The 11,733-nt window shown below is 47.7% G+C and overlaps 1 protein-coding gene across 1 annotated transcript in view; it reads left to right on the forward strand.

The window, feature by feature from the left end:
- Positions 1–8,529, forward strand: part of LOC103609086 (triggering receptor expressed on myeloid cells 1-like) — a 9,917-nt gene extending 1,388 nt beyond the window's left edge. Inside the window, exons 2-4 of the mRNA XM_008593457.1 lie at positions 2,815–3,171; positions 4,471–4,657; positions 8,169–8,529. Of these exons, the coding sequence (XP_008591679.1) occupies positions 2,815–3,171; positions 4,471–4,657; positions 8,169–8,274 (650 nt within the window). The 3' untranslated portion in view covers positions 8,275–8,529. The remainder of the gene's footprint in view (positions 1–2,814; positions 3,172–4,470; positions 4,658–8,168) is intronic.
- The last annotated feature ends 3,204 nt before the right edge of the window (positions 8,530–11,733 follow it).

An 11,733-nucleotide genomic window follows, 5' to 3' on the forward strand; every position in this document is an offset into this window, starting at 1 on the left:
TTGAAGCAAGGCTTGCCTTGGAAAGACATTGAAGATCAGGGAGAGGGTGTTTCCCTGGGACCACTACTTGAGCAAGGTCAAGGACAACAGCCTTGCAGAGCCTGCACACAAATGTTGCTTTGGGTCTCTTTGGAGCTGGCGTGATAATCCAGGTGGGCAGGAGGGAGTTACATTCTCATGGGCCAGTGCATTACCTCGTGTTTTATTCATGTTTTTCTGAAGAAGAACTGAGAGACGGTTCCTTCAGAATGGCTGGTTGAAGGTTGTGCACTGGTGTGAGAGGAAAACCAGCGGTACGTATTTCATTGTGCCCTGTGGGGGTAGGTTAGGAGTTAGCCTAACAGCTCCTTCCAACTAGATGCCTATGCACGCTTGGGCTGTCAGACAGCTGTGTGGGACAGTGTAGCTAGTGGTTTAGAGCTGACTCTGGAATCACACTCCGTGGGTTTGAATCATGACTCCACCACTTACTACTGTGAGACCTTGGGCAAATCTCTTCACCTCTCTGTGCTTTGGTTTTCTTATCTATAAAATGGGAAGAATAACAGTGTCAACCTCTTAATTTATAAAGAATAAGACAGTCTTTAAAGCACCTAGCACATAGTGCTCAATAGATGGTATGTGTTTTCCTTTTTAATCAATTTGTTATAATGGTGCACATTCAGCGCTTCAGCATTTGTCTCTTACTGTCTCCTTTCCTAATAGATAGGCAAGTTGTAAACAGACTCGGTCACCTGCAACTCCCACCTTCCCTGGAGAGCTGTCAAATAAGATTTATCTGTAACATTAATTTAAGAGGTTAGAGCTTCGATGGTGGCAACTTAAGGGCAGAACCCATGTATCTCTCACAGAACCCAGCACAGTGCCCAGCACAGAAAAGGCTCTCAGCCATGGTCTGGTTGGAGGTGACAAATGAGGGAACCAAACCTGGCTTAGGACAACCCCCAGCCTCTGCTCACCTGTCTCTTGGAGAGGCAGGAAGCCCGTTTGCAAGGATTTCTTAGAAACCGAATTCTGGTCCCAGAAGAATTGGCCTGCCAGCCAGGTTTCACCTTCAAAATCTTCAAGAGTTCCTGAGTTGGATCATCCCACAGTCAGACTGAGGGAGTCTGGGCCTGCGGGAGCTGTTGGCCCATCCTGGCGTGGACATGAGGGGCTCTACCAAAGGGGCAGCTCTTGACATTTTTCACTGGGGCCTCCCAGAGCTACCACCCATGGATTAAAGTGCGTGTGTGCAGTAGTAGTGTTAATAACAGCAATGGTATCTGTAGGTAGTGCAGTGACCCACAGTTTGGCCGAGCACTACTGTCCAGCCTATGGTTTGGTATCCCAGGCCTGAGTGGATAAACTGTAGTCCCTCAGTAAACATAGAGAGCCCCACGTGTCCCACTGAACACAGACCTGGATCTTCTCACATCCGCTCTGCGTGGTCTCCCCTCAGCAAGCCTTTCCTGGATTGGACCAGAAGATCATTCCCAATTCTAGGAGGTTAACCTGTTTCAACCTCCAAGAGTGTGATTGAAACTATTGTCCCTGTAATCCAGGGTTCTCAAACTTGGCACTATTGACAATTTAGGTGGGACAATTCTTTGCCGTGGGGTTGTTCTGTGCACAGTTAGGTCGCGTAGCAGCACCCCTGGCTTCTACCCACTAGATGCCAGTAGCTCCCACCACCACCCCTGGTTAAAACAACCAAAAATGTCTCCAGATATTGGCCAGTGTCCCTAGGGGGGCTAAAATAGCCCTCAGTGGAGAACCACTCCTGGGACTCCTTGACAACAAAAATAAGAGGGGGGATTTCTTGGCCCAGGTAACTGGGGAGTACCAGGGCTGCTGGTTTGGAGCACAGCTGAGTCCATGACTCAGGTAACATCGTCAGATCTCTGTCTCTCTTTCTCTCCCCCTCTCTCCTTCCATCTCTTTCTCCCTCCCTCCCTCTCTCTCTCTCTCTTTCTGCCTCTGTTCGACCTCATTCTCAGGCAGCCTATTTCCACATGGTGGAAAGATAGCTACTGAAGTTTCACAGCCCACTGACCTATCAACTCTGGCAAGAAAGAGGATTTTTCTTAATGGCAACAGCAGTCTCAGGGAGGATTCTATTGGCCCAGCCCCAGCCATGTGTCCATTCTTAAACCAAGCAGTGTGACCCAAGCAGGGTGATGAGGCACTTCAGCTAAGCCTATGTTGTATTTCTGTCCTTGAGAATGGGGCAGTCCCATCAGGAGAGCCACGCAGGATGGCTCCCCCAAGAAAGAGGTGCTCTGCTGCCCAAGGAAGGGAGACGCATGCTGCACAGCCAGATACCAGTGTCCACCACGCCCTCCAGACGGCTTCCTCACTGTTGGTTCAATGGTGTCTTGAACTCACCTCTTTGCTCTGACTTAGAGGAAGTTCCTGGAGCTGTCCTGGGGAGTCACTCTCTGCTAGAATCATTCTTTGCATCCACTCTTCACCCAGCACAGCCCTCTCTCCAATCTTTCCCTCCTATCGTGCCCCAGCCACTCACAGTCTTAGCACAACAACCCATGTTCTGTCTTGTCAGGCAATTTCTTCCTCTCAAAGTGATTATTTATCAAATTTGATTTTTGTTGACTATATGCAGTCTAGCTCTTGTAGTAAAAAAACTACTTCACAGTGGAAAGATCTGAGGTCTAGTACTGGCTTGCAGGGAAAGTTGCATCTCCTCTGGAGGCCTTGAGGACTTCATCTGAAAAATGAATGGTTGTTCACGAAAAACTGGAGAGGAAAACTGTTTCCTCTCCAAAGAGAGCAATACTGTTCCTCACATGCCTAACTCTGATTCCTTGCTTACAGAACTCTGCGAGGCAGCTGAATCAATGGAGGAAAAGTGTGTCCTAGCAGAGGGGCAGACCCTGACCGTGCTCTGTCCCTTCAATAACGGGAAATATATGCACAGCAAGAAGGCTTGGCAGAGGCTGATGGAGGGAGGGGAGATCCGGACACTGGTACACACAGAGGAGACTTCAGGGAAGCCCAGTCAAGTCCAAGTGGGGAAGTACATGCTGAAAGATGTACCCACAGAGTCTGCACTACATGTCACAATGACCAACCTCCAAGTGGAGGACTCGGGACTATATCATTGTGTGATCTACCATCCTCCCAGGGAACCTCAAATCCTGTTCCATCCAGTCCGCCTGGTGGTGACCAAGAGTGAGTGACCTGCGGGTGGGTGGGTGGCTGGGAGGGTAGAGGGTGGAGAGAGGCAGGCCAGGTGAAGATGGGGGTAGAACCAGCAGAGCGGTGGCTCAGGGTTCTCAGCAGCCTGTCCCTCTCCCAGAAGCACCTTGTATGTAATGTGCGGTCCTTGAGAGGCATTTGGTCCAATTGTAAGTAGGAGCTTCTATGAGTGGGATTCCTCTTGGGTAGCAGAGCCTAATTTGGGGTGCTGTTGTAGGAAGTGATATACGGTAAAAGGTGAGTGGTTGATTTGGGGTAATTTAGTCTCATCTTCAGGTCTCCACTTAGAAGTCACGTCCTTGGGAAACCTTCTGTGATCCATTCTTCTCTTGTGAGGATGCATTTGGTAGCCCTCCTGTACACTTCTAAAGCTGTGCATCTCAGACCTTACTGTGGGAACAAACCATCTGGGGATCTTATTTCAAATGCAGACTCTGACTCAATAGGTCTAGGTGGGTCCCAACAGTCTGTATTTCTAATTAGCTTCCCAGGTGATGTGATGCTGCCGTTCATGGCTCCCATTTTTGGGGCCAGAGTTCACTTTGTGTCCCTCTTGTAGACAACACTACCCATCTGTCTCCCCTGTTAATCTCTGAGCTCCTTGAGGGAAGAGCCTGTGTGTTGCTGGGCTCTGTATCATCAGCAACTAATGTAGTTTCTGGCACATAGTAAGCCCTCAGTAGATGCTGGTTGGATGAACTAAGGAAGGCAGAGGAAACAGAGTCAGGTTCAAGTTCCTAGTAGAAGAGGAACTGTAAGCCTAAGAAAGACAAGGTACGTATGCAATGTATTAATAAAAGATAACTTGTAAAGCAGTATGCTGCAGGTACAAGTGAATGAAAGGTGAAGTGAGTGACATAAGGTAATGAGGGAATTATTCTTGGAGAAGGGGTGGCATGTGGATTGGAGAAGAATAGTAGGCAAATGCCTTTCCAACAACACAGCCTGAAAATTCCTTCCTTCTTCCCTCCTTCCTCCCTCTCTTTATTCCTTCCTCCCTCCTTCCTTCTTTCCTTTTTTCCTTCCTCCTGACTCAGACCCAGGCTGACACCATACTATTTCTTTGGTTTTAGCAAAAGAAAATCTCTCTTCTTAAATAGCCATGTTCTTTTCCTTCCTCAGTTCCATTTTCCCTGCCACCTATCCATCCATCCACTCATCCACCTATTTATCCATCCATCCAACCATCTATATACCCACCCATTCTCCCAATTCATCATCCATCTATCCTATCCATCTGTCCATCCATCCATCCAATGTGTCTTCTTGCAGATCATTCAGATACTCCTGCCTCCCATGAGAGTTCTACCCAGAATTTGGCTGAGATTACCACCACCATCACGACCATGAGCAAGCTCTATACCAAACCCAGACTCATTACCAAGCCCTCACCCATGTCAACTGCTGTCATTTCATCTCCTGGCCCCAGAGATGTTACAAATGTTGCAGATGTCTTCAGGTATGGTTTCCAAACCTCTGGGCTCCTGGTTTGGACACTGAGCTCTTTGTTCCCCAGTCTATGTGCTAAGAGGATGTGGCGAGTGAGGGATAGAAAAGGGTGGAGTGGAAGCAAACTAGTCACCCCAGTCCGGGTGGAAATTCCCAGGAGAGGAAGGAGGTGGTGATAGGGTGAGGAGGAAGCTGTCAGCCAGGCTGCCATTCTCCCCAGTTCCTTCCTTGTTTCCTTGCACACCGGAGTTGTAAGGAGAGGGAAATAACATCTTTGCTGAATTCCAATGGACCTCAGCCAACCCTGGGGGCCTGATGGTGTAGTGGAAAAAACACTCTGAGTGAAGGACCTGGATCCCAGTGTCAGCCAGACTGTGTGATTTGAACAAGTCAGGAGCCCTCTCTGGCTTCAGTGTCCTTGTCAATACAGCAGGGAAGCTAGTAGACTGGAGCTGGAAGAGATCACCTGGCCCAATAGCTCTCAGCAGTACCTACATGTTATGATTCCCTGTAGTATTTGTTTTTGCTTTGCTTTGTCTGTTTTTAATACTGATGCATGTGCCCTATTGCAGACCAATAGAATCAGAATTTCTGCAGGTGGAGCCAATCTCAGAATATTGTATAGAATCTTCGGGAGATTTCTAATGTTCAGGCAAAGTTTAGAATCACTAACTTGGCATGCACACTCTCTTTGCAGTTATTATTAAATGTTAATTCATCTTGGAATGTGTCTATCATTAAATATTGAATTAACAGGGAAAGAAATATTCTTCCATATTCTCACTAATCTAACCTGACTTTTTTCTCTATATTTTTTCTAGTCTTTATTCATGTTTATATATATTTTAACAAAGTAGTAATTCTAATTATAAACATTTTCATTATTTTTCCTGTTAACATTATTCTTTGATGTTGCTACTTAGTCTTCATAATTATAATTTCAATGACTGCAGTTACTGATAGTTTTCTATCATTTGGAAAATCAATAACTTACATAATATGTGCCTGTTCTTAGCCATTGATATTGTTTTCATTTTTTATAGTATTGAGAGCTCTGAGATGAACGTACTCTTGCAGATGTCTTTTTTTAATTTTTTAGTTGTTTATTCAAACAAAATTTCCGTAAGGGAATTTTTTTTTTTTTTAAAGATGACCGGTAAGGGGATCTTAACCCTTGGCTTGGTGTTGTCAGCACCACGTCTCCCAAGTGAGCCAACCAGCCATCCCTATATAGGATCCAAACCCGGGGCCTTGGTGTTATCAGCACCACACTCTCCCAAGTGAGCCACGGGCCGGCCTTCCCATAAGGGAATTTGAACATTTATATCATTCTGTGTATATATAGCATACATAAATGGTATTCCAAAACATTGGAAACCGTTTGCAGTGTGATCCATGTGTATAAGTGAAGCAGTATCAGTGTAGGCTTGCCAACATGAATTGAGTTTTAAAAACATTTCCTGCTTAAATAGATGCGAAGAGGTACCTGCTTTAATTTCTCTGTTAATGTGGACTCCTGCTCCCTGCCAGTAGAGGCAGAGCCTTTTTTCCCCTTACATTATTTCGCTGATACCAGCCTAAGTGCCTGGTACATAGTAGGTGCTCATTAATCTTTGTGGAATAAATTAAATGAATGATTGAGTGAGAGACAACGTTTTTCTTTGTTCATTACTTTCATTTTCCAATACGTAAACTGAGAGTACAAAATCTTTGTCCACATTCCTACTAGAGGCTGTACCTCTTTCATCTGTTAATTTTATTTATTAAATAAAATGAACTCTTCTGTCATTCAGAGTCTAGTCAGGAAAACAGAAGCCACTCCAGCTGTTTGAAAAAAAAAAAGGAATTTAATACAGAGAGTTGTTTGCTCAGGTGATAGAAGAGCTGAAACCCCAACCTGGGGGTAGTAGTAAGGCACTGTGGAGGAAGCCACTGTCACCCTGTCTCAGGGTGGGTTCCCCAGAAGCAGACATAGGAAAACTCTCTTGTTAGAATGTTGCAGGAACTGATGCCTGGCAAAGCCATTAGGGAGGTAGGACTGGAAAGGGAAGGAAGCCCAGCTTCCTTGGGGTGACTTGGGCTCAGTCCTGCAAGGGGGCTCTGGGGACCTGTGGGTCCCACCCAGAGTTGTCCCTGTTAGGGACAGGAGAGCTGGAGTATTTGTACTCCCACATTGTCAGTCATTGGTTAGGTGCAGCCCCTGAAAGAGATGCAGGTGTTGGTCCGTGGGGAGTGGATGCACCCCTGCCTCTTGAGCTGGGTGCATGACAATGGTAAGAGGCTCTGAGGCGATGAGGCCGAGCACTTGCAGGAGAGGCTTGCAGGAGAGGTGGCATTAGCAAGGCCCAGAAGCGGGGATCTTCAGGCAGCAGGGCTGGAGCCAGGGCAGAGCTGGCACTGTGGAGGGCGCTGCTGCAACCACTAGGGGTGCAAGAGACACAGGATTTCCTGCCCCACTGCCCCCTTCCTCCCCTCTCCCCCACCAGCACCACAGTTACTGAGCTTGACCAGACAGCCTTGGGAATGTAGTCCCCTTGGATACAGCTCAGGGCCAGAGGCTGGGAGTGGGATTTCAGCGAAGTTTGCCACTTTCCACCACCTTTACGTTATTACCCTCTTGCTAGCTTGTGCATTCACTTTTAAATTTTGTATAGGCAAGTGTGTTCATTATTAAATGATTGATTTGCTTTATTCCTTAATTGTGCTTGATTCTATTTCCTGGTGACTTTTGAGTGTTTCTTGTTTTGTTTCTTTTTCCATTTTCTTTAACTCTTTACTCCATGGTGATGGTGGGGGGGAGAGTTTATTTTGCCTCATAGTATAAACTGTAGATACACGTACTTTTTCTTCATATTGCTATCCAGATACCGCAAGACTGTTTAGGAAGTAATCCTTGCCTCACCTACTGGCTGCCGGTTTCCTTAGATGCTGACTTCTCACATGACAATAGCTCCTCCGTATCTGGCCTTCTGTGTGCTCCACTGCTCCTGCCTCTCTTTCTGTCCCTGTGTGTCATGGTGCAGAGCACCTGTGTTCCCATCTACCTGCACGTCTGCTGGTGCAACAGGCCAAGGGCCTTCATTCATTTCTATTTCTTATGATTTCTATTGATGTTATTTGGACTTTGAGAAGCATTTTGCTAAAATCTATAAAGTTCATGATGGGATTTTCACTAGGGTTGGATTCCAAAGAGTTGAGGTGACTATCTCAGGAAGCAGGCCATCATGCTGAGAATAGGGACCAGGTGTCCTGGCCCCAGGTGCCCTCTCTGCCTGCTGCTCTGCCAAGAGGGTTGGAGGAACATGAGGTATCCTGGTGCTCTACTGGACATGGGCCCTGCACTCTCTACTAAACATATTTCTAATCAGTAGTTTTAGGAATTGGGACGAACTAAAATGCACATGGCCAGACTGCATGGGAAAGGTGCTGGAAGGACCTACGCAGATGAGATGGGGACATGAAGGAATTTCATGAAGACTCAAGTGCGGGTCATCAGCATTCAATCTCCTCTCTTTCCGCAGGATCCCTCTGTTTAGCATTGTCGTTCCTGTGGCCTGTTGTCTTCTCACTAAGAGCCTGGTCTTCACTGTCCTGTTCGCTGTCACGCAGAGGTCAATTGGAGCCTAGACCCATGGACTCATGAGAATAACCTCTGACCTCCAGCCACGTCCATCTGGCAGTTGTGTTGGGAGAGGAGTGTGGGGGGAGGGAATGACACGGCGTGAATTGAGTGTCATCACAGTTGTTTCTAAGGCCCAGGAGCGCACCCTCCTGGCCCTGACTACTCCCCTTCTTTCACCAGTAACCTGGGTTGTGTGCTTTGCCCTGGCCTTTCATTTCACCAGGGGCTCAATGTTTACATGAAATAAAGATAGAGTCCAATGCTTTTCACTGTCACTCTCCTGTGGGGACCACGAGGCACAGTCAGCACCACTAATATTTCTGCCCCTTGTCCTCGCCCTGGACCATAAAATTATGGCCTGACCTGGACAGAGTTCTCACTTACAGAACATCCTGCTCTGCCAGCCACTGGGGCCATCCTCTCTCTAGAGTCAGACACTTGGGTTTCTCCCTTCATCTGTGGCCCTTTCCAACACTCCCAGAACAGGGTGTTGAAAGTCACGGAATGAGGAGAAGTCAAGAGGCCACCGTGAGAACTGCATAGTTGGGAGAGACTAAGTTCAAATGAATGTCCTGTCCTGGGAAAATATTGGTAGGATGGGATGTGATCCACAGGATAAGACTGATAGACAATATGAGACATGCTGTGTGCATCTTATCTCTGGACCCTGAAAATAACCCCTGAAGGCAGAGATGCACATGACTAGAGCGAGGCCACGCGAGTAATGAATCACCACCTACTGGCAGAAACAAAAACTAAAGAACTCGTAGACTGAAGGGTCCCAAAGCCACATGGAATAGAAGCAGGAGTTCTGTCTATATCCTCATGCCTGTTTTCCTTGTATCACACAAAGGGTGGGGATGGTGGGCTGACAAGGTCTCACCGTTTAGGCTCCTGGAGGCTGTCCCCTAGGTGCTTCCCTGTCCCCCACTCTGCCTTCCTCTTCCTCTCCCAGTCTGCCCTGTGACTCCCCTTCCAGCTCCCATGCTCTCTCTGGTGCCCTCCCTGCCTTCCTGTGGAATAGGTAGGTATCCAGGCCCCACTGTGTCTTACAATCGCCAACAGATTTAAATCAGGATTTTCCTGTTCGCTGCCTCCTTGGGCTCCAAAGGGGAGGGGACTCCATGGATAGGGAAAGGATGGTGCGTCCTTCCATTTCAATTCAGCAATGGCCAAGGCCAATTTCTTCCTAAATTCCCCAAGAGCAAACATACCTTATCACATGCAATTTGTCTCACATTAGGAAAACATATTCCTATAATCAGCATAACTTTTCCCTACTCCTGAGAAAAAAACACCCTGATGCTAAGGTACAGTTCCCCCTTCCCGAGCCCATTTCCATCCCATAAGGACTTCCTCGTTAACATGAACACGGCTCTGTCTGGACCTGCCCAGGTGATGGCACCACTGATCCCACAGAGATTATTTCTGATCCCCAATTTTGAGTCTGTTAGAAGATACATGATGGGAATTCATTTCATCCTGCTGCTCTGGTGAAAGTCTTTGGAGAAGCACTTGATCCAGAAGCTGTTCATCTCAGCTGTCTATTTTCCTGTCTAACAGAACCGAGGGCTCAGGCCATGACTGCGCAGCACACAGTGTTTGCATGCTGAGGTCAGTGGTCTGGGACCAGCAGGGTTATGGCAGTGTTTCTCAAACTGTCGTCTTCAACCACCTGCATCAGATTCTCTTGGGCATAAAAACAATGCTCAGAGTCCGGAGCCCCTCCAGACCTACTGAATTAGAGCATACAGTTCTCTTTTAGTGATTCTCAAGCTTGTTTCCAAAAAGTCATCATGCTCCTTACCAAACACCATGACACATTCATATATTTATTCTGGAATAACCAACTGCATAGTTTAGTGTGCTTGTATGAATAATTTAATAACAGATTAATGGTATTAAAGTTGCCTGAAAAATTACATACTCTAAATTGGAAGACAAATGGTTGTGCTGGCTACACTCCAGTTGGCACCTGCAGGCCACTCTCTATCCTTTTACTCCCTACTCTGTGGCCTGGGAACCTGACCACTGTGGGCTAAATCAACAGGCCCCCTGGGCCACCAGCTTCTGGGTAGCATGAGAGGAGAGCAGAGGGTGGGAAGAGAGTGAAGTCAGGGTTTTTATCCTCGGGCTTCCTTCTGGAGGGTGGCGTGAGTGGCTTCGTTCCTCTCTGAAGCTCCTTCAGGCCCCTCCCCATACAGTGACTATCTCCAAGCTCACACAACTGCTCCACCTTCTTGCCCTGTGGGGCAGTGACTCACCACTGTTGCCAGCCTCAACGTATGGCAGCATCCCTTGCCGGTCTCCCCCAATTCTACTCACATCTCTATTAAACATTCCTTAATTACCCAGTTTCAGTGAGCCACCTGTTTCTGCTGGGGTTTTGGCTGACACAGTAGTGTTGTGTGGTTAATTACACAGGCCTCGGATAAACCAATGTCCAGGCTTGAGTTCCAGATCTGCTTCCTTGCAAGATGTCTGATCTTGAGTGACTCAGTTAATCCTAAGAACCTCTTGGTTCTCTAGCACCAAACACCTTTTCCGTTCATAAGACATGCCCCAATGTGTGAGTCCCACTAGGATGCAGAGCTCTGCTTCCACTTCTATTGAGGATAAAAGCAGATATTCCTCCCAATTCTCCTTGGCAGCTCTGGTGCAGGCATGTGACTTGGTGCCGGCATGTGACTTGACGAAGCTGGGCCAAATGCATGATTCTGGTGCAGGATTCTGCATCGTGAGGGTGAGACACAAGATGCAGGACCAGTTGGAAGTGACTAGGACAGAGAGAATTAGAACACTCAGAGTCCAGGAACAGCATGGTGGCAAGAGATTGGCTGCTCCAAGTGTCTGGGGCAGGGCATCAATGGCAACATCACCACTGTCTCATGCTGGGCCTGGTCTACGTGGAGCACCTGCCTCAGAATCACCTGGGCTGCTTGTGAAAATGCAGGTTCCCAGGCCCCTCACCAGACCTCCCAAATGGCATTTCTGGGGTGAAGCCCAGGCATGTGTCTGTGTCCCACCTTCCTGAGGGATTCAGCCAAGTGCCCACACTTGAGAACCGTGGCATGGAGAAAGGTGAAAGGAGGTGGCTCGTCAGAAACCAGGCGTGGAGGGGAGTGCAGTTTGGATGCACACTATCATTTCAGATGAGCAGAATGGCATGAGGGCTGTGGGACACAGTGGTCAGCGACCAGTGATGAGAATGTCCTGGTGATCTGAGGAAGAGAGTGGAGTGGGGGTGACCTCAGATGGTGGGTCTAGACTTGCTGTGGTGGGGAATGGGGAGCTACTGAGTGCTTCCCAGGAGGATTGTGACATAATGAAGGCAGGAAGGAAGCTGTCACAAGGACAGCAATCGCTCTTTTCTTCACCTTCTGCATTACCTGAGCTGTTCCCTCTTGCCACAGTTCCCTCAGGGTTTCTCAATTGCACAGTAACAGCCCAGCCTTTCCGGGAAG

Source organism: Galeopterus variegatus, unplaced genomic scaffold, assembly GCF_000696425.1.
Source record: "Galeopterus variegatus unplaced genomic scaffold, G_variegatus-3.0.2 Scaffold9161, whole genome shotgun sequence".
NCBI lineage: Eukaryota > Metazoa > Chordata > Mammalia > Dermoptera > Cynocephalidae > Galeopterus > Galeopterus variegatus.